Source organism: Xyrauchen texanus, chromosome 42, assembly GCF_025860055.1.
Source record: "Xyrauchen texanus isolate HMW12.3.18 chromosome 42, RBS_HiC_50CHRs, whole genome shotgun sequence".
Lineage (NCBI taxonomy): Eukaryota > Metazoa > Chordata > Actinopteri > Cypriniformes > Catostomidae > Xyrauchen > Xyrauchen texanus.
The window spans coordinates 17,829,104-17,853,345 of NC_068317.1; the positions used below are offsets into that span (position 1 = coordinate 17,829,104).

General features: G+C 37.3%; 1 protein-coding gene across 1 annotated transcript; it reads right to left on the bottom strand.

The window, feature by feature from the left end:
* Window positions 1–49: 49 nt before the first annotated feature.
* Window positions 50–23,221, bottom strand: LOC127634983 (cullin-1-like). Its single transcript, XM_052114767.1, has 22 exons — window positions 23,113–23,221; window positions 20,190–20,518; window positions 16,895–17,072; window positions 16,299–16,466; window positions 15,828–15,878; window positions 15,600–15,690; window positions 15,256–15,419; window positions 14,051–14,213; window positions 13,816–13,946; window positions 6,874–6,981; window positions 6,670–6,776; window positions 6,178–6,226; window positions 4,186–4,317; window positions 3,974–4,091; window positions 3,523–3,599; window positions 3,259–3,390; window positions 3,033–3,125; window positions 2,268–2,315; window positions 1,332–1,414; window positions 1,128–1,233; window positions 704–817; window positions 50–613 (listed from the first exon to the last, which is right to left on the bottom strand). The coding sequence occupies exons 2-22, from the start codon at window positions 20,327–20,329 to the stop codon at window positions 533–535; spliced, it is 2,334 nt and encodes a 777-aa protein (XP_051970727.1). The 5' UTR covers window positions 20,330–20,518; window positions 23,113–23,221; the 3' UTR covers window positions 50–532.
* Between the last annotated feature and the right edge of the window lie 1,021 nt (window positions 23,222–24,242).

The following is a 24,242-nucleotide window of genomic DNA, read 5'->3' on the forward strand; positions in this document are numbered from 1 at the left end:
ATACTGAGAAGGCTTAAAGAAAAATTAAGTTTATTCATAACATTTATAAAATTAACTGCACTATACAAATGGCTTTTTCGTGGCAGGTAACATCGCAAGTAACCACACTAGTCAGATACGATTATACGCTGTTGAAAAGTATCCTCTTATTTTCATCTGCAAACAACAATCTTTTTAAAAACCTGTCAGTTTTCCAAAAGTCACTTTAATTTATAGTTAATTTAATCAGCGTTTTGTCTTTTTTCATGATAGGCAATAGCATGCAGCCCTGACTCTGGGTCCCACTGAGTATAGTTCGATTTCCAATATTTACACATTGAAAAGTAAATGGCAATCCTGAGCAGCAGAAAGGCTTAGAGACAAAGACTGGCTGCTTTTTCAGTCTGGGTTTAAAGGGAAAAGTCGAGTGTTACATTATTCAACTTGCCAGAAAATGTCCTGTTTTCTGCATCCACACTGTGTAGATATTCCTTGAAACATTAGCCAAATGTCTAAGGAATGATCAATGGAAGCCAAACTTTAGAGAAGGTTTCTAAGCCAAGTAGCTGTAGGTGTCTTTTTCCCCATCCACACGTTCCAGATATTCCTTCTCTATCAAAATGTCAATGCATTTCTGAAAAAATAAACATTCAAAAACATAAATGCCTGTTATGAATAGATTAAAAGCTAAATTCAGAATTGCCTGGAGCTACGGTCCCGTTACCTTGATGACAGGGACACGAGGTTTAAAACGTGCTGAAAGTTGGTTTAGCACTTCTGCCAAAAGCTGTTGGTGCTTTAAAAGTTTCCTCATCTTCATGATTCTCACAATAGCAGCCTGCACACAAGAATGAACACATACATTCAAATGAATTTCTGTATTTAAACACAAGAACAAACTTAGTTTTAACTTGGAGATAGTTCACCAGATCATTTACTGATCCCTTGTTCTGACCTGTATGACTTTCATTGTCCCGTTGAACAAAAATATGCAAGAAATTAGCCTCAGTCAAGTTTCACTTTCAATGCTTTTTTTTTTTTTTTTTTAAACATCTCCCTATGTGTTACACAGATGAAAGTCATATGGGCCGTTTTTGGGGTTAACTATCCATTTAAGGAATTTATTCTGTTTATTTGTTTTTAAATACCTGGATGAGGAGTTTCCTGTCTTCCTCAATGTTCTTATGTGTTGTCTCTTGCTCTTGTTTTTGCTCTGTCTTCATTGGCACATTGATATTGACCCGCAACTTCTTGCTGCAGGACACAGCACAGATGGACAGTTTTAAAAGTCAAAGTGAATTAACATCAGAGTATACTGTGCAGATTAAAATATGAATCTAAAGAGAACTAACTTCTTATAGCCCAAGAAAATTTTTATTAATGTATCAGGCTTGAAATCCATTTCATCTATGTTTGCATTCTCATCCTCTAAGACCTGAAAAAAGAAAAAAGTAGGTTTACCTCATCATGGCTAATTTAAACATGAGTATGAACCCTTTCAATACTGTCTTTTTATAAACACTAAGGAAAACCATACCACAGATAAGGGTTAAAAATGCTATACCCAAAAGGGACAGCACTAATGCCCTGTTCCAACCTGGTATTAAAATGCATTTTTGGTGATCTGATTACGCGGTCAGCTGACACATCACTGTTTCCACATGTGTCTTCTGTGACCACTTGCCTTTGGATTTTGAGCAGAGGGACTCTGATTTACATATATTATCATGTCAGTGTGCTGCTGCATTATAATAAACAGCAAAACATTCAAGCACAAACCCAACATTGAGCAGAATGGTCCATTATATTAGTAGAGTACCAGTATTAACCTGAATTTCACATGTATGTGATTCTCATCTGTGTACCTGCATGTTGATGTCAAACAAACTGAAGATCATCCGTGAAGTTCTCATGCTTCTCCATGTTTACGCTTTTTCAAATTTTCCAATCTGATGAAAACCAGCAACGTTTACACTCTTGTTTTAGCACAGTGGCTGATTGACAGGTGAGGGGCGTCGCTGCTGTCCGTGACAGCACATTCAGAAGAGATTGCGTTTAACACCTCAAATGCGATTTGGTCACATACGTTCTAGACTAGCTTCGTATGTGGTCACAGTGATCTTCTCACAAAATGTTTTGCACCCTTTTTAGACCTGTATTTAACACTAACCACGTTATTCGATCACCTGAAATGCATCTTAATACCAGGTGGAAATGGGGTCTATGATAAAAAGTGACATCATATTATGATTACAGAATCCTATAAACAACCAGTCTTCAACACTTACCAGCAACTTTGATTTCAACAGTATTTGCAAAACCTGAACCAAAATATCCTGTGAAATAGAGAGAGAGACAGAAAAAAGAATGATGTAGAACAAAACATAAAAAAAATTAAATAAAAAAAAAGCTAGTAAAAGTCAGACTGACATATTTTAGATAATAAATCCCTTAAAATAATATTCTGGGTTCAATACAAGTGAAGCTCAATCGACAGAATTTGTGGCATAATATTGATTACCACAAAAAATTATTTTGACTAAAACAAAACGCAAAACCTGGGTTACAGTCAGGTAATTATATGAGAAGTAAATTTGGCCAATTTTTGGAGGGTTTAAAAAGGCAGAAATGTGAAGCTTACAATTTTATAAAAGCACTTACAATGTTACACTTCTGTTAAAACTGGTGTATTACAAATTGTTTAAATTGTATTTTTTTTGCCACACTGTAACACCATGCCACAAATGCTGTAGATTAAGCTTCATTTGTATTAAACACAAAATATTCCTTTACATTTTCAAAAGTGATTTTAATCTGATGCAATTTACATCAAAATCAGTTTTTTATAAATATTATACAAATTCACATAAATCTAATATCACTGATATTATATTATTTTTAAATTACTGCATTTTCATAGGCAGTTTAAATGTGAATTTAATTTGAGATTACAAAATGTGAAATATTAAATAAATGGTAGAGTCAGAAAGCATATAAGAGAGAGCTAGCTTTGTTATTCAATGGGGATTTTAACCAATGGCACTTGCACTCACTGTTTTGATCTGTGTGCTATCAGCCAGTTGCTGGACGTTGTAGCTGTTCTCTGTGTTGAACTGGAGCAGTATGGCCATCTGGAAGGTGGAGGCCTGTGGGAGATAACCACAAACACATTCTGACACTTGCGCCAGCTGAGTCCTACAACATTCTTAATGAGTCCTGAAGGTCCCATTATATGCTTTACATTTGGCATAATATGATTCTACACACGTTAACACAAACCTGCAGAGTATATCTGTTTTTGAAGCAGTTGGTGACTAATTCCCCTTTGGATAGGTGGTAAAGCCATGTCAACTTGCGTCCACTGTGTCTACTTCCATAGAAAGCTGTAAATCTTTGGTAACTCCGCTCCAACTGTGAAAACAACGGCATTTAAAAACTATCATCAACTGCAACTATGAGGGTGTGTAATCACACATTATTCTCAGCTTTTTATAGGGTGTGAAAGGCTTTGAAATTACAGGGTTAAGCGTCTGAGTGTCTCACCTCAGATGGTAAAGCAAATGTGCAAGACTGCTGGAATGGCCATGAACCAGAGCTCAGAACCTGGATACTGAAATCCACTGTGTGACAGATGGAGCCAGTGAGAGACCAAAGATTTTTTTTTCTAAAGAGTTAGTTCACCCATATATGAAAAGTCTGTCACCGTTTACTTACCCTCATGTCAAAAGGGAGGTAAGGCAGAATGACAGCCTCAGTCTATTCACTTTCAATGTATTGAAAAAGATGCAGTGAAAATAAATGGTGTCTGAGGGAAACATTCTGCCTCACATCTCCTTTTGCATTTCACAGAAGTAAGAAAATCATACAGGTCAACACGAGGGAGAGTAAAAGATGACAGAATGGGTGATCTATCCCTTTAATCAGTAACAACCACATGCATATTATAATATAAACAAAAACAAACAGGAATCAGTGTAAAGTGTTGAGAACGTACAGTCCAATGGCTCAGAGTTGGAAAGGTGCTTTTTGAATTGCTCATTCAAGTCTTTGCTGACACCAATGTCCTGAAACATGCGCTGTAGTTTGGAGGTATATTCAAACCCACATGCTTGCTGATGATGGACAGAACACAACAATACTGCATTAAACATCCATTAGAAACAAATGAGGAACAGCATTGATTCAATAAGCAAAAAGTGCACAGACCTTCAGTTTGGAAATCATACTGGCCTCTGCGTCATCGCTGGCACTATTCTGATGCACCAGTCTTTTGGCCAGCATCTTGGCATAGAACTTCTGGAACACATCTTTGTCCTCAATATACTTGAAAACCACCATCTGAAAAAAGAACGTTTGAGTGTTGGTCACACACATTAACAAGACAAAGATTTGCTTTTAATTATGTGTACCACTGGCAATGTTTGGAATGCCTTACTGCCATATTGTATGCTAATCTCTCATATCATATGCAGTACACGCTGCATGCATAGTATGTATTTTTTCTTCCTAGGCATGCCACAATTCAAAATGCTTACTATGACCTTCCATTTCTAGTGTGACAAATAAAACAATATGAACTGTGATACTGAAGACCTTATGAAGTTTTATGATGTTTGTGGCTTTTAGTACATTTAGCTTTGAAGCCATCTTAACACTAGTGAATTCCTAAAAGTTGACAAATTAAGCATGAGCAGAAATACACATTTTAAATGTTCAGTCTTACTCTTCCAGAAAAATTAACCAAAATATTCATGACACATCTTGCACAATAAAGATTTGTCCAATCAAATGCTCTCCAAAGTGAGAATAACTGAGCATTAAGAGATCGCTAATGTACACTGGAGGCCAAAAGTTTGGAATAATGAACAGATTTTGCTACAGATTCACCAAAGTGGCATTCAGCTGATCACAATATATAGTCAGGACATTAATAACATGTAAAATTACTACTACAATTTGAATTTTGTTTCCAGAATTTCTTAAACTACTTCAAAGAGTTCTCATCAAAAAATCTTCCACATGCAGCAATGACAGCTTTACAGATCCTTGGCATTCTAGCTGTCAGTTTGTTCAGATACTCAGGTGACATTTCATCCCACACTTCCTGTAGCACTTGCCATAGATGTGGCTGTCTTGTCAGGCACTTCTCACGCACCTTACAGTCTAGCTGATCCCACAAAAACGCAATGGGGTTCAGGTCCATAACAATCTTTTCCAATTATCTGTTGTCCAATGTCTCGGTTTCTTTGCCCACTATAACATTTCTTTTTATTATCGGTTTCAAAAGTGACTTTTTCTTTGCAATTCTTCCCATAAGGTCTGCTCCCCTGAGTCTTCTCTATACTGTTGTACATGAAACTGGTGTTGAGCGGGTAGAATTCAATGAAGCTGTCAGCTGAGGACATGTGATGCATCTATTTCTCAAACTAGAGACTCTGACGTACTTATCCTCTTGTTTAGTTGCACATCTGGCCTTTCACATCTCATTCTGTCCTTGTTAGAGCCAGTTGTCCTTTGTCTTTGAAGACTGTAGTGTACACCTTTGTATGAAATCTTCATTTTTTTAGCAAATTTCAAGCATTGTATAGCCTTCATTCCTCAAAACAATGACTGACTGACGAGTTTCTAGAGAAAGCCATTTTTGAACTAATATTGACCTTAAGACATGCCAGTCTATTGCATACTGTGGCAACTCAAAAACAAACACAAAGACAATGTTAAGCTTCATTTAACGAACAAAATAGCTTTCAGTTGCGTTTGATATAATGGAAAGTGATTTTCTAGTTCGAAATTAGCAATTTAGCATGATTACTCAAGGATAAGGTGTTGGAGTGATGGCTGCTGGAAATGGGGCATGTCTAGATTTGATAGCATTTTTTTTTTTCAAATAGTGATGGTGACATCAGTAATGTTTACATCAGTACTGTCCTGACTATACTTTGGGGTCAGTTGAATGCCACTTTGGTGAATTATTTTACCAATTTCCTTCCGAAAAGGCAAAATCTATACATTATTCCAAACATTTGGCCACCAGTATATTACAGTAATGTTAAAAATATTACAGTTTAAATTGATTAAAATAATTAGATTTTATGATTTAATCTTATGATTTAATTGGTTTCTTTTTAAGAAAATAAAATGTGTATGCAAATAGCAAAGTTTTATACATTATATACAATCCATTCATGTGAGACTTACTACTTGGTTGAGAGTATCTTCCAACTCAGCCTCCTCAGGATTCTTTGAACTAAATAAAAGACACCCAATTAGAAGATCAGTGGGATGTACACACCAGCAAATACTGAATCCTTGCAACAACAAACCTGTGGACAGTTTTAATCTCAAAATTCCATTATGGCAATGTAGCTCTTAACTGAGTTTTAGATTCAAGTATCAAATTAAAAAATATATACTAAATGTCAAAAAAAAAAAAAAAAAATGGCAGCAAAACAGAGATACACTGAATTTAACTGTGAATATATGAATTGCTTGCCATAAATAAAATAACTTCCAGAAAGCAAAATACATTAACAGAAAGGATCAGAAATTTCCGTCACATTTTACCAGATCTACACACACAAGGACATGACTACACAAGTATCAGCTTTATGTGTTCACATTTAATCTGATATGCTCTGGTCTGTGTTCAATGATTGCAGTGTGGATGGGACTTCAGATGAGATAATTCACCTCTTCTTCAGTAAAGAGTCACAGTATCTGGCCAGAAGCTCAGGGGATTTGCTGGAGGACTGTGCCATCCTTGTAACCGCATTATTGTTAATGAATCTTCCACAGGCCTGAAGAGACGCACAGATCATATTGTGCAAGTTACACCACAGCTATAAATAAGCAAGCACTATAGCTCAAAACTGAACTTTAAAATAGACCACAAACCTTATCGAGTGCCGCCACGAACCCAGCATCGTTACTGAATGCAGACATGACGAGAGCGTTGTATTTTTTGTGCACATCCAAGATAGTTTGCACATACACTTTGGGGTCCTGGAAAATAAGTAGTGCTTGTTGAAAGTGTCATTAAGATTAAAATTAAACAAAAAAAATTTAAAAAAGTTACATGGAGGGAAGGAAAAACAAACACACACACTTTCCTAAAGAAGATCACTCTTTGGAAGAATGCAACCATTTTAAAATAAGTAAAAAATGTAGCATATCTATATGGTTACGGGTTCATGGTTTGACACAGCATACAGTAAGAACTTTTGAAAGAGGCTGGCTTTCATGATCAAAAGCAGGCTCAGCTCCATTCCATTCTATCATTTCCGAAATAGTTAATCTCATGTGGTCCAAGAACTGTAAAGTTGGTTGGTTGGCCATTTTTAAATTGTCCTAATTTATTTTACCTCAAAAAAGGTAATTGTATTTGTATTTCAAAATCACCAGTTTTTAATTTACTTGGTTTAACAATGACTGGCCATATTTACGTCTTGGAACACAACAAATTTTGGTTATACAGCTGTTTACGGACACCACAATTTCTCAGCTCAGGATGGTTCCACTGCACCAATTCTGAAAACGTTGTGACAGTATGAAAAATGCCAACCAAAAGGGAGTGATTTGTCAATTATATTCACCCTTTGCTATATTGAAAGCACTACAACTAAACATTATATGATGTTTTACATTGTGAATTTCATTGATTTTATTATTTTTATAAATGTACAGTAATTTCAAATCAGATGATTGCAAACATTTGTGATTGTCCAGCTGAAAATGCCAGGATGTCCATGGAAAAAGGATCTGGATGGCAGTATATGCTGCTCCAAATTTTGTATATATTTGTCTGCATTAATGGTGCCCTCACAGATGCGTGTGTTACCCATGCCATGGGCACTGACACACCCCTGGCCCATACAGAGACTGGCTTTTGGACCTGACGCTGATAACAGCTTGGATGCTCCTTTTCCTCTTTGGCTTGGAGAACACAACGGCTGTGTTTTTCAACAACTATTTAAAATGTGGACTCATCGGACCAAAATACATGGTTCTACTGTTCTACTTTACATCTAAAATGAGACCGAGCCAGAAGTTGGCAAGGCCTCTGGACAGTGTTGATGTAGGGCTTTGCAAAGTAAAGTCTTAACTTGCATCTGTGGATGCATAGGCAAATGGTGTTGACTAACAAAGGTTTACTGAAGTAATCCCAAGCCAATGTTCATGATATCATAACAGATTAATTATATTTTTTAAGACAGTGATGTCTGAGGGAGAGATCACTCGCATTCAGATGTAGTTTTCGTCTTACCCTCTACACACCTAGATTTGAACAGATCCCTTGAATCTTTTAACTATATTGTGCATAGTAGAGGGTGAAATGCCCAAAATCCTTCCTATTTGTCTTTGGGGAACATTGTTCCCAAAGTGCTGGATTATTTGCTGAAGCATCTGTTGACAAATTGACAAGTCTCAACTGATCCTTGCTCTTGAAGGTCTAGGCTGTTTTTGGAGGCTCTTTATATATTATGACACGATTGCCTCACATGTTTACCATCTCCTGTTTCACACTGCCTTGTTATTTTAACTCATCAAATTGTTATTACCGGTACATCTGTTCGTTTCTCAAAAAGCATCAATAAAGGCAGCTTTTCCCTAGATTTCTACTAGCCCTAGCTCTGTAACCAGAGGAAACTCAAACACAATTTTTAAAGCAGACTGCTACTATAGAGGACTAATTTCTGTAAAAATACCAGGTTGCTATCTGGTCCCCGACCAGTGATAAAAGAACCTGAAAGTGATGGGAATTTAAAATAAATAATAACATTCTCACCCCCATAAAAGAAAAAAAAAAAAAAAAAAAGAGGAAAAAGAGAAGTCTCAAACCTGAAATGTTCTGCATGCACACAATATTTACCTAGGTGCCCATATAAAATTAAGACAGACTCAAACACTTCCCATTATGAATTGACCCTAAAAGTGGAACTTTGCGCAAACTTGAGAATTAGATTAGGACTTAAGTTCTAAGTCTAAGAAACAAGAATGTGAAAATGTTTTTTATATGTACATGTATCCTTGTAATGTGTTCCAGATTTTGTTCAAAGGAGCTAGGTCTAATCTGAGCTGAGATATTGAGTTTTCTGTAAAGAAATGGATAGCCAAAATCTGTCGTCGTGCCATGACACAAAGATGACCATTGTGGTTAAACAAAGTAAAACAAAATAAAAATGGTCAAGCAACCTGTACTGGACCACTTGAGATGGACTGACACAAAAGTAAAAAGTAAAACTCTCTTCAGCAGGGCTTGACAACATTTGTGAAATAGAACAATATCAGCTCCCTCTTCTCAACATGTTGAATTCACTGAAAGCTAAAATATTATCCAAATCTTGAATTTAAACTTGTATAATTCAGACTGTAAAACAACTATTGATTAAAATTTACAACACTGTAAATACCTATTAATTAAATACTAGGCTATTGCAAAAAAATGTATAAAAAATATTAATATAATTATCTATCAATACAGTTAGGACTCCCAACACAAACACTTGACTATGATTTTGCCTCAAATATCAGTCTTATTTTCTAATTATGCTGCTGTAGGAAATTGTCTTGAGTAAATAATACAGATTTTATTTTTCGCTCATAATTTGATGAGAGCACAAACATCTGTTTTTGAGGAAGGTGAACACAAAGCACCACCTGCCTCAGCATGATTAACAAAATGCAACCACAACAATCCCAGGACAGAATTAATGTCTCTCTAGAAACCATGTGTCTACAGCTTGCTCTTCTCAAGTAAAGGTTACACACAAGCATACATTTTTGTGTATTTTTCATACTAAATTGTTTTAGATATACAAACAAAATATAACATACAAAGGCAACATGAGTAAACAAAAACACAGTTTTCATATATTATATATACATATGTATATATAGAAGCAAAAAAAAAAAGTTATCCAACACCTATATCACCCATGTGAAAAACGAACTGTCCCCTTACACTTAATAGCTGGTTGTGCCAAATTTAGCAGCAACAACCGCAACCAAAAACTCCCGATAACTGGAGATCAGTCTTTCACAATGCTGTGGTGGAATTTTGGCCCACTCTTCTTTGCAGAACTGCTTTAGTTAAGCCACCCAGGATGGTTTGAGCATGGACTGCCCGTTTAAGGTCCTGACACGGCATCTCAATCGGGTTCAAGCCAGGACTTTGACTAGGCCACTCCAAAACTTTAATTTGGATTCTTTCTACCCATTCAGAGGGGAACTTCATGGATTATATGGTAGAGAGCAGAATTCATGTTTCTCTTAATTATTGCAAGCCACCCTGGCCCTGAAGCAGCAAAGCATCCCCACACATCACACTAATGCAACCATGCTTGACCGTAGGTATGATGTTCTTTTTGTGGAATTCGTTTTATGATTTGCTCCAGATGTAATGGTAACTCTGCCTTCCAAACAGTTCCACTTTTGACCCATTAGCACTGCACAGCACTGCACAGCACTGCACAGCACTGCACAGTATATAATAATTTTATTTGCTTGCTTTAGATCACATGTTGTTGAATTTACACACTCAAAAGCAACAAAGCTGAACAAATGAATGCATAATGTCTTTACTTGTGATTAACACAATGACACATTACCAAGTGTAACTATAAGAGCTTTGGCAAAGACTGAGTCATGTCACTGAAATTCAAATTTGAATTTGGTCAAAGGCCCAGTTAAGCAAATAAATATATTGTTGAGGTCATATACAGTTGAAGTCAGAAGTTTCCATGCACTTAGGTTGAAATTATTAAAACAAATTTATTTTAACCACTCCACAGATTTCATATTAGCAATCTATAGCTTTGGCAAGTCATTTAGGAAATCTACTTTGTGCATGACACAAGTAATTTTTCCAAAAATATTTTACAGACTGATAGTTTCACTTTAGTGTGTCAAAAGTTTACATACACATACAAGTTAACTGTGCCTTTAAGCAGCTTGGAAAATTACAGAAAAAGATGTCAAGCCTAATTAAGTTTCTTATTGGAAAGTCTAACTGGAGTCAATAGGATGTGTACCTCTGGATGTATCAGCCAAGACTTCAGAAAACAATTGTGGGATCCAGGGTGTGCTGAGTGAGTCCAGCCAGGTCTCCTATGCAAACAAATTGGCCCGGTTGCTAAGGAGGGTAGAGTCACATGGGGTAACCTCATCGTGGCCACGATTAGTGGTTCTCGCTCTCAATGGGGTGCGTGGTAAGTTGTGCGTGGATCACGGAGGGTAGCATGAGCCTCCACATGCTGCGAGTCTCTGCGGTGTCATGCACAGCGAGCCACATGACAAGATGTGCAGATTGACGGTCTCAGAAGCGGAGGCAACTGAGACTTGTCCTCCGCCACACAGATTGAGGTGAGTAACTGCGGCACCACGAGGACCTAGTAAGTAGTGGGAATTAGGCATGCCAAATTGGGTATAAAAAATTTCCAATTCCAAATGCCTGAAGGTACCATACTCATCTGTACAAACAATAGTACACAAGTATAAACACCATGGGACCCTGCATCCATCATACCGCTCAGGAAGGAAATGCATTCGGTCTCCTAGAGATGAACATAGTTTGGTTCGAAAAGTGCAAATCAACAGGTAGACAAGTATCTAATCTCCACAGTAAAACGAGTCCTATATCGACAACCTGAAAGGCTGTTCCGCAAGGAAGAAGCCACTGCTCCAAAACCGATATAAAAAAAACAGACTACAGTTTGCAAGTGCATATGGGGACAAAGATCTTACTTTCTGGATAGGGCTGGGATAAACGATTATTTTTTAAACGATTAATCTAGCGATTTATTTTTTCGATGCATCGATTAATCTAACGATTCATTTTTTCAGTCCGATTCGATTTCGATTCGATTAATCGGCTTGTTACAACACCGGTAATACCGGTTTCATCGGGGGTGGGGGTGTATAAAATGTAAAAAAAATAAAAAATTTGCCGGGAGTTTGATTGACTGGTGATCTGATCAATCAATCATAATACACCATTTTTGTCCGACAAAGTAGTCAGGAGAGAGAAGATTAACGTCGGTGGATTTCAATTTGAATAATGGATTGTAGGCTACTGTACTGACATCTTTCCGCGGTTAAAACAACAGTCCTTCTGATGTAGGCTACATTCATGTTTAGCCTATTTGATGCTATAAATTAACCAAGGAAAAGATGATCGGTTCACGAGCAGCTTTAACTGAGGCAATCTGTCGCGACACATTAAAGAGCCACAAAATAGTAGGCCTATTTATGGTTTAATTTTCTTTGAATGACCAAATTTGAAAGTTGAGACTTTATTAAATGTTACCTGCTTGGTCCTGTCTGTCAGCGCGTTGTCAGTGTCCTCTATGTATTTTTCACGACATTCATAGCTATAAGCGCATTATTAATAGCTATAAACGAAAATTTTAGGTGTCGACAACGTATTATAGCCTACTCCAACATCGAGTGCAAAGTGGGGAGTTGAAAAAAAAACTTACGGTGCTCTGTCATCTGCAGCTGCAACCGGGTTGTGCCTCTTCAGGTGCTGGTGCATTGCCGTGGTGCTAGAATGGAAGGCCATCTCCATTTTGCAAAGACGAAATATCACGGAATTGTTTCCTTTTAAGTTAAAGAATTCCCATACATTAGAGGAACGAGTGCATGCCGTTTTGCACTTCTGATAGTCTGAGGAGCCACTCGTGTTGCTACTATTCGCCGGCGCCGCCATCTTTGTTTTGGGTCCGACGAATCGACGCGCATATTTTGCATCAACGTATTTTTTGCGTCGACGTCATCGATGACGTTGACGCGTTGTCCCAGCCCTATTTCTGGAGAAACGTCCTCTGGTCTGATGAAACAAAAAGTAAACTGTTTGGCCATAATGGCCATCTGAAGGAAAAAGGGTGTGGCTTGGAAGCTGAAGAACACCATCTCAACGTGAAGCATAGAGGGGGCAGCATCATGTTGTGGGGGTGCTTTGCTGCAGGAGGAACTAGTGCACTTCAGAAAATAGATGACATCATGAGGAAGTAAAATTATGTGGATATATTGGAGCAACATCTCAAGACATCAGCCAGGAAGTTAAAGCTCATAGCAAATGTGTCTTCCAAATGGACAATGACATCAAGCATACCTCAAAAATAGCAGTAAAATGGCATAAGGTCAAGGTATTGGAGTGGCTATCACAAAGCCCTGACCTCAATCAGACAGAAAATTTGTGGACAGAACTGAAAAAGCGTGTGCGAGCAAGGAGACCTACAAACCTGACTCAGTTACACCAGTTCTGTCTGGAGAATTGGGCCAAAATTCCAGCAATTTATTGTGAAAAGCTTGTGGAAGGCTTCCCAAAACGTTTGACCCAGGTTAAACAATTTAAAGGTAATGCTACCAACAACTTACAAATTGTATGTAAACTTCTGACCCATTGGGAATGTGATGAAAGAAATGAAAGCTGAAATAAATCATTCTACTATTTATTTTGACATTTCACATTCTTAAAATAAAGTAGTGATCCTAACTGACCTAAGACAGGGAATGTTTTCTATGATTAAATGTCAGGTATTGTGAAAAAATGTGTTGAAATGTATTTGGGTAAGGTGTATGTAAACTTTTGACTTCAACTGCATTTAAGAATAGAATAGACCAGTTATGCATTAATATAATGGAGTGAGGTCACAAGTTTATGAAATTCAGGTTCAGCCATGGTAAAATTCCTTCTGTCTAACCAGATTCCTCCAATGGGTTCGGCACAATTTCAATCAATCAAATTCTAAATTCTTATTCATAGATTCAGCTAAATACGTGAGGTATTGTGTACACACTGTCACAATGGCTTTATGTTTTAAGATCAGGACTTACGTTGAGAGCTGAATCTCCACATTTCTCAATGGCAGCCAGCCCTTGATTATGAATGTGCGATTCCAAGAGTTTCTTCAGCTCTCCTAATCCGTCTGTGATACGGGAAACCAGGTTGTACATCCGGCCCAGATCTGCAACGATGAAAGAAAATAAAATTCACTAACATAGTGAGAAAAAGAAAAATAAGTTATCTTGGTTTATTTGCTGCCTCTGAATTAACAAGACATTGCTGCACCTTCATTCTTATCAGAATCTAGAAGGTTCTGGAACTCCGTGTGGAAGATCTCCAGGTGTTTCTCAATGAGGACCTGCTCACACTTGCGAGCCAGCTCATCTTGTGTGCTCTCATGAAGATAAACTTGCACTCGCCGCTGTTCCTCCAGTAACCGTGCCTCTGCCTGCACACACAAACCCCATTAACTCTTTCCCCGCCAGCGTTTTTAAAAAAAAGTTGCCAGCCACCGCCAGGGTTTTTGACGATTTTCGCTAAACTTTAATGGCCCGCAGAATATTTTGTTCCATGAATATATGAAGATGCTATATATCACAATAAAGATCTGAGCCTCTGCTTTTAGGCAAAAAAAACGATTTTATTTTATCTTCATTTGTTCTTTTTTTATTGCGACTTGAACAGAGGTCAGTTTTGTCAAAAAACAACATTTCAGACAAAAAGCTGATAAAAAGGCATGTTCATGTCTGATATTTTTAGCTTCTCAATACTCCACTTCTTCATGTTTGAGACGATCGCAGTCTGTTTCTTTGATCAAAGAGTTGCGTACTCTTTCAAATCATGCAGAGGGGTCTTCCTTACCGTATAACACCTAAAACACGGAAACCCGGAAAATTCCGTGTTTGGCGGGGAAGCGTTTTTTCATAAAACACGGAAAATTCCGTGTTTGGCGGGGAAAGAGTTAAGCACGCTCAAATACCTCCTCATCAACACCAAACCAAAATTGTGTTCCATTTAACTTGTACTATGCTAGATATAATTTAGGATAATCATTAATATTATAAAAAAACATTATGGGTGAAAAACAAACGTATATTCTGCTTTGCATGTCATTCACAAAAATGTATAAAAATTTGCACACACACGTTACATTTCCTTAAAAGCAACTGATGAAATTATCGATTTATCCCAACTATTTATTTTAGTCTACAGTATTTAAAGGCCATATATTTATAAGTTGTTATATCTGCACTATAGGTAGGAAAAAACAATAATAACAACATATAAATATATATAGATATACCCCCTTTAACCTGCTTAAATTGCCCCTGGGGTATACTCCTGGTTGTTGATCACTTACATACAGTAGTTTAGAACCATATCTATCAGTTTTATAATTATTTATTATCCAAACTTAAACGGAAGAAAATATATAATTAGACGCTCTGTTTTTAAATCTAAATTCAGTCACACGTGATAATCCAGCTTACCTTTTTCATGTATTCAGTAACAGGGTTTTGCTGGAGGAACTCTGTGCTTTCCCTTGTAAAAAAGCGCTCAGTGTCTGCCAGAAACTGTGTCTCAAAGTACTCCTTGTACACTGATAATGTCGGCCCCTTCACAAATGCATCATCCTCATTCAAGCCCAACTCAACTGGAAAAAACAAACCAAAGCACAACATGATGCTTCCAAGTTTCAGAGAGTACTGCGTTTATTCCACCAAGCTGACGTGCTTAAGATTCAAGAAAATCTGCAAGGAATCACATCTGGCACTGAGAAAACATTCAGTGAAAGGACAGCAACAGGAAAGAAGGCTGTCATGCAGCCACTCACCATAGGACTGAACCACTCCACTGATGAGTCTGGTGTTAATAGTCTCTCCGTTCCTCTCCTTCTCAATGAGTTTTAACACAGCATTTGTCACCTATACAAAGAAAACAATCAGAATATAAAAGAAAGTCTAAACTCTGGGTTAAAACGTCTGGGAATATGAACTGCATAAATATTCAATCACATTATTATAAATTGCCAATAAATTATGGGAAAAACAAGATGACCGACCTGCTTGTTTAGTGGTCTAAATAAACACTCTCTCCATGTGACCAAAGCAAGCTGTGAAGGAAGCACTTTATTAGATTACTGTTCCCAAAATATTCACAAAATAAGCCACAAGCTTTGCTTTTAAAAATGTAATTTTATATCTAACAGCAATTAAAAAACAAACAATGTTAAAGAAATTAATTATCAACCAATAATACACAAAATATTCTTCCAAAAAGTCATATAATTTATTACAGTTTAACGTTTTTTAGCAAAATGTATTAACATGTAATTCAACAGATGTCACATGTGTGCATGTATAACCTATTGCTATGAATGTGGCTCTCATTGAATCAGATTATTTTAAAAATTAGCATCAAGTATAGCTTAACTAAACAATTTATAATAGTCATCCATCCTCATGAACATAAAATGGCAAAATGCAGAAGAGGAACCCATGACTCAGGCAGGAATGAGTGCGGTTTCTCTTACCGAGTAGATTTCATAAATTCCTTTTCGTCCCTCATCACACTCTCGGCGCACCCAATGTCTGTTGAGGTAAGCACAGATACCATTTAACACTTTACTTGAGAAGCGATAGTCCTCCCACTGCTGCGTGTAGAACTTCAAGACGCTCTCATCCATCAGGTCCTCTCCATCCTGCCAGACACAAACAGATGGAGGAGAGAAAGAGAAGTAGTGAGGAAGATGTCTGGAGATGACAAAAACTCAAGACTGCTGATGATTCTAGTATGGAAAAAACTATTCAAAATCAAGCCACCTCAGATACAACAACTCTGTACAACTCAGTCAATTAATTAACACAAGACATTCAATACAAGCCAGACGACAATTACTTTTATGTTATAAATATAAACCGCCTGCATAATTTATGCACAAATCTATTGTACATGCTTAAAGTGAAGTCAGGCATCAAAACTTTATAAGTCTGAAAAGATTTTTAATTGCACAAGCACTTTTCCAGAATCTTTAAGGTACCTAAAATACAACCAGCAGGAACCATGCATATAGTACGGTGTGGGCATCATATTGTGGATTCTTAGAGCACACTCATTGAAGGCCATTACCTTGAGAAGGTTCGTAAGGTAGTTCCTCAGAAATTCTTTCAGTCTTTTGTAGAGTTCTAGTCCAACAAACTGAGCACCCCCAGCCGTGGCAGTTTTCTTGGAGGGTTTGGAAGGGGGGATGCCAGCACCCCTGGCCTGGTTAGACTGGTGCACACTGGTACAGTAGTTATAAACATGTCTGAACAGTAGGTTAAAGTTGTAACATATGGAAAGACATGAGGAAAAGCATGAAAGACAATTCACAGAGCTTGGTTACCCACAATTTCTACAGGGATGAGACACCATGCATCTTTTGAAGTGTTTAATAATGATGATGATTACAATTTCAGATGCTAATCTGCTTTATCTTTGATTCTGTATCTAAATACAGATCTGGAAAAACACTGTGGATTAACAGAGTCAGATGTGGGAGGCATGTAGGAGGATTCACTTCTATTAGTGTTTCTTGAACACATCAGAATTAGAGGTAGACCGATATATCGGTTTTACTGATTATATGGTGCTGATAGTTGCTTTTTGGATCTAAGGGCTACCTTCAAAAATCTGTGCTGATAGTTTGTGTTGGTTGGTTGTCATTGACAATATTCATCCAAATCCTTATCCTCACTTCAATGCATACATTTTTATTTTGATAAGATAAATGTTCAAAATTTAAGCGAGGGCATGAAAAGAAAAATGTGGCAACAGAAACGTGTCCTGTTAGCATATACATTGTGTCTCCAACTACATATCTTGTGAATAATCATACTAAACCTCATCTGGTGAATCTACACCGATCAGCCACAACATTAAAACAACCTGCAGGTTCTAATGTCTAGGTTTGTGTCGCCAATTAGCGCAAGCCGCATCTCAGAATAGCATTCAGAGTTCTTCTCACCACAATTATACAGAGCGGTTATCTGAGTTACCATAGACTTTGTCAGTTTGAAACAGTCTGGCCATTCTCTGTTGACCTCTCTCATCAACAAGGCATTTTCGTCCACAAAACTGCCGCACACTGGATGTTTTTTGCTTTTGGCACCATTCCAAGTAAATTCTAGTGTGTGAAAATCAGTTACCGAAATTCTCAAACCAGCCTGTCTGACACCAGCAATCATCCATGCAATTATTCAATAAGCCAGTCGTGTGGCAGCAGTGCGGTGCATAAAATCATGCATATATGGGTCAGGAGCTTCAGTTAATGTTCACATCAACCATCAGAATGGGGGAAAAAAAATGTGATCTCAGCGATTTCGACCGTGGCATGATTGTTGGTGCCAGATGGGATCATTTCAGTATTTCTGTAACTACTGATCTCCAGGGACTTACATGCACAATAGTCTCTAGGATTTACACCGAATGTTGCCAAAAAAATTACAGAATAATCCAGTGAGAGGCAGTTCTGTGGACAGAAATGCCTTGTTGATGAGAGAGGTCAACAGAGAATGGCCAGACTGGTTCAAACTAACAAAGTCTAAGGTATCGCAGATAACTGCTCTGTACAATTGTGGTGAGAAGAATATCATCTCAGAATTGTATACCGAGATGTGGGTTGGCCCTGTTTTGGCGGCAAGAGGGGGACCTACACAATATTAGGGAAGTGGTTTTAATGTTGTAACTGATCGGGGTATAGGCTTTAGTAAGCTTAAGTTGGTAAATACTCAAATGTAAAGGATTTATCAAAGCCAAGTCTCTGTCATTTCAAAATAAAAGTTCTGAAATTAGCATGTTTATAGTTTTCTTGTTTATAGTTAAAAGTCCCAGTTTATGCACCAAAACATAATTTTGTTATTATTGGGATTTTTGTTGACAATTAACTAAATCTGGAATTTTATTCATTTTGACCTTAGTGTTTCTGTCTGTTATAGTAAGGGAAGTCTAAGATTGAGTTTTTTTTAACATTCTATAAATCAATCTCATTATCAACCTTTTCCTCCACATCAGTTCTCGGTAAAATCCACAATTGGTTGACCAAAAGTCAGAATCTAATCCGGAAAGCATTAGTGTTAATGTGGAACTTTGAAAAGAATTACAGTTTGCTTTTGGTGAATGCAAATCAGACACTAAGAGCTCCCTTGGAAAAATCTATTTTTTCACCAGTGAAAAACATGTCAGTCAAAACATGTTTCTCAGTGCACAGGCCCATCAGAAAACTACTTATTTGACAGATTAAACAACACGGACATGTAAGAAGACAAGATACATAAACCAGAGAGCACAATATTGTGAATTTGCTGTGTGATCGGCTAGAAGTGATCATCAAGTTTAAAAGATGGGTGTGAATTTTGCATTGTTTCAGTGAAGTAGCCAATCATTCCAGCAGTGATTACCATATTCTATCTTTTTGTGGATTTCTTTCAGAGTGCCAGATATCACACCTAGTACAAAGCATAACACTACCGTGAGCTCCAATGTGTTAAAATGACAGAACTCTAGGACATAAACCACATGCTGAGACTTTCAGTTTTCTCAACAGCACTAAAAGAACCTGCAGTAACAGCAAGTTTTATGGTTGTATACAGGGCCATGCACAGACAAATAAAACCCATTACTGGGGATGTAGAGCAGAATGACAGCTGTGGGTGGCAGAAGCACTGCTGTTTGTTGTAGCACTAGTGGGTGAAATGCAAAACTGCAATTTTATGGACAAAGGCCCTTGTAAGTTTTCATTTCCTTGACAAAATGCTTTGATGAGCTTTAGAGAGGAATTCTCGTCTGCTAGGATACGCCAGGGGCAACTGAAATTACACAACAATACATTTTGTTTTTGTGATTCCCTTTAGAGCACACTTTTCTTGACAACCACGATTTCATAATATCTAAACTGAATTTAACAAAAGCTAATATATTCTACAATCAAAAGGCTATTTAAAATAGCTACAAAGAGTGTGCAGCACTTAATGATCTCATGTTCACTAATATCAAGTTTAATCAGAACAGAGCATAAAGATGAACAATCAAATCCCTTAGCCCATTGACCTGTCATCTGGTAGGGTAAACTCAGATAAATATCAGCTTAGAACTTACCCAGTGATTGAGCAAAGTTCATGTAATTTGGCATTGCAGATCACTACAGTGATTCAGAGCAATTTGTGCAAAAAAATATCAATACTGTACAACAGACAGTCTAGGAAGCACTACAAGATATACGTCTCCAGTGGCGACCAAATATTTCAAAGGGTTTGTCTTAGGCTTAGGTATTTTTCTTGATACCAAAAATTCAGACAAAGTATAACACGATAAAGACTTTCACTGTGCTGCCCACAGCTGCCATCACCATTAATCCCCATTCATGCTGCCGTGCCCGGTAAGATACGTGTAGAGTTCCATGTAGCGTGACTTGGCCATGCTCTGCCGCGTATAGACCTGCTGTATTCCTGCTCTCAGGTCATCCCAGATCTGGTCCAGCCCAATCTGTTTGAGCCCATGGGTGTTTTGGCCCCTGTTGGATGACATTGTCTCTGTGCTGGTCTGCTTGTGTCAGATAAATCCTCTCTTCTCCCTGTTTGGCTCCAGAACACTGCTGCTTCACATGTAGTCCACCATGCTGGCCGGTTTTCAGACAGGATCAGTTAAGGGATGAGTACCGCTCCACTGCACAGATGGTGCTGCAGGCTGATCTAGGGTTACTGCAGTGTCCAACCACTTGTGAGAGAGCAAACAGACCAAGTTTTAAATTAAATAACCATACTTATCCTCATTTTATAAAAAGAAGAGAATTAAATGGCCAGGAACGGCAAATAATAAAATGGGGAAAATTGTTTTAATTGCAATTGGTAAAATAACAACAGGCTATTAGGACCGAGTGATGTGCCATGACATACAGTGTTAAAAACAGCATTTATAGGTGGGAAATAGCAGGTGAAAACTAGCGATTAGCCTGTAAGAACAACTATGGCAAGAACTAAGAACAGATTAATCCAGGTCTAATTAATAGGACCTTTCAGGTATTTTTGATTGAGTCACAATTAAGAAAAAAGGAGGAATTAAAGGAAACTAGTGACAAGTATTTGGTCAGGGTTCTATTTAGTTGAGCATGTTGTGGTGCAGCGGATATGATTTTGATGGTCATTGTTTACATGTTGTGACATTGGAGAGTCCACCTGTCAGATGCAAGAGTGACCGAGGTCTGGGGCATGTGACCAGCGGGATTGGGTTCAGATAGACTATTAATAGCATTTCCCACATTGGTCTTTCTAGAGCTTCTTGTTTACAGGCAGCTGGCTCTAACCGCAATAAAGGGGAATAATCAGCTCTGTAAGTTTACTAAAACACCTCTAAGTGGTGGAAATTCTAATTTAATGTTTAACAGAGTAGACAGGCACACCAGCACATTACATAGTCAAAATCAGAATCTACTAGCCCTATATCAAAGGTTGAGATATATCAGTTGATTTCTCTGAGTAATTCCTGCAAATCAAGACATGCAAGAAAGATCAAAGTCCTATAGCTTGCAGCAGCCCAACTTTGCTAAATCACTAAGAGCTCAAAGCACGAGACATTTTACAGCAGTGGAAATAATCAAGATGGTGTGGCATCACATCATCAGGATCAGTCCAGCTTACAGTGACACATATAAAAGATGCTGTCTGTTGAAGAGAACACAGACTTGCAATGCTCACGGATTTAACCCTCTATACACATACACAAACAAACACAGCAGTGATCTATGCCACTATAAACTTCTGTAGTAAAAGAGTAAGCAACAGCTTAATAGCAATAATGGTCATCCATTACCCGCAATCTCTCAGTAGTTTTAAGATATTCAATAGTACATTAAACGAAAGTGCCTTGTTTGATCATCGTGGGAAAACAGATTGTGAACGTCAAACTGCTTAAGCCTGGTCACATTTAATCTTATTAGCTCAGCTAAAGCATGACTAGACTCTCTGGCCCACTAGCCCACTTTCTTTAGTTTGATATTATTAAATGAAACATGTGGATGTGTCTTCACAATCCCATAACAATTAGAGTCAGAATGCAGCTGATTTTTAAAAGGCACTTATATCATGTTTGGTTTGGTAAAGTTTAGGATTCCAGCTCCAATGTCTTGCTGAGTATGTCACCTCATTTTGCTGACTGTTTGCAAAGACCTCCCTATCAAATCATTAAGCAAAGCTCTTTATGTTTCCAGCATGACCTAGACAAAGAAAGAGGCCACTTAAGGTAAAAGTGAATCACATTTCTCTACTTTTGCATTAAATGGGACATAACTATCAAAAAAGTACAAAGACTAATTCATAACAAATACTTCTGAATCATGTTGCCTCAAAGGGATGCCAATCAATCACTGAAAGGCACAATTAACATTAGTTTTAGCTGTCTGATGAATAAAACTGATTTTACAAAACATGCTTAAGTGTAAACAATCACTTTTTATGGAGCAATATAGGCAAATGCTGTAGTGAAAATGCATCAGTTTTAACAGGACACCGACAAGATCAATTGACAAATAAAAATAAAATAATAATACAAATTGAATAATAAAACATGCCATTTATAGCGTGACTCATATACCATCCTCTAGCACAAACTTTTATGAAGAAATGATTTCAGAAGGAAACTTACCACATGTGTATTACGAAGGAAATAGCATGTGAGGAAAATTCTCAATAAAACCAAATGAGTCATTTTTGTCTTGTGGCTCCAAAACTAACAGACTACCTACTTAGACAGTATTTGTAGGCATAACAGATGTCTAGGTAAGCTGTGAACTAGGTTTTGAGACACAGCTGAATGTTGATGATGTCAAGACTTGTCTGAGCCCACTTCATCTTCAGCATTTATCTACAGCTTTGCTCCTCCTTTAGGTCACTAAGAGACTATACCAAGAATAGCATGTTAACATCTTTAAAACCCAGATCATATATAGTGCGTGTTACTTTCAAGGCTAATTATGTGAGAATATAACTAAACTGGATCAATCCATGAGCAATGATAGCTAGCCACTGGCTAGCTTCAGGTGCCTTGATAAACTGACGCTGAGGATCAGTTTTAAGACATATTATTGTAAAATTAACGACTGACATCAAACTAAAGAATTGGGTAAATGACATATTATTCACTCACTGGTCTGTGTGGCGGAAGCTTATGAGGTATTCGTGTAAAATGGCCACCTTTTCATCAAGTCGTTTATACTAGCACAAAAACATTTGCCTTCCTTTCACTAAAGGGATAAATATTCCCGTCTAGTTACATGTCCTGAGAAACCAGATGTTTATAAATGTGTTTATTCTTACCTGTGTCGGTTTTAACCGTCGAACTGTAAGTGGTTGTAGACCTGTGCTGTCCGTATCTGACTGGAGAGGAAATTGGGAATTCCGTATTAGAGCGACTGAAGAGTCATACGTCACAACTCAAGAGATACAGCGACCTCTAGTGTTCACAGAAGCACACTGTATCCACCAAGACCAGTCTTGGCTCAAAGAACGGGGTGTGCGCTGCGCACTATGGAGGACTAAACATGCAAAAATAATAAATAAATACATAAATAAATAAATGTAATAATAATAAAATAAATAAAGGATAAATGTCTTGATATAACAAATATAATTCGTTTTTAATGAAAGTTATTCCTGAATTTATTTTTGTATGACTTTTTTTTCCCTTTATTTATTATTTTCTCTTTATTTTTATTCTTTTATTTTTTTTATTATTTATTTATGCATTCATTTATTTTTATATTAATTTATTCCGACATGTATTTATTTCTGTATTTATTCTTACATTTCTGTCTCTTGTATGATAATGTTGTGGGTGTGTCCTGCTTACCATTGGCTTATTGTAGATTGAAGCGTGTGCTCGATTACTCATGACTTGTTTTGATGTGACGTTAGTTCATAGCCATATCGCGTGTAAACTAAATCTATTTGTGGGGCTATAAACTTAAGAGCTTCAGTCAAGCCAAGATGTATTGATTATACTACAATCACAAAATAAATGGGGAGCTGTTTCTTCAACAAAAACACAAAATGAGCAAGTTTCATAAATGATATGATTTAACCTTGTCCTTTTGTTTTTTTTTTTTTCTGTGTATATAACTTCATATTTTGATGTCTGCAAATCCATAATATTGTTTACTGTTGTTATGATCATTGTAAAAGATACAACCATGCTTCATTTCCCTGATCGTTTATGCATGTATATAAATCTATAGCTGACGCTTCACATATATCGAGAGAGTTGCGCGACATGGTAATGAAGTGGATAATCACGCATCAAATAACTGTTTCATATAGAGTAGAGGTGCTTATTGATGTTTTAGGAGAGCTGTAGGCCGGTATGAATGTACAAGCACATCCTGGATTGTTAAACTCTCTGCAAAACGAGTCAAAGGGTGCTAAGGTGGGACGTCCATCTGCTTCAGATA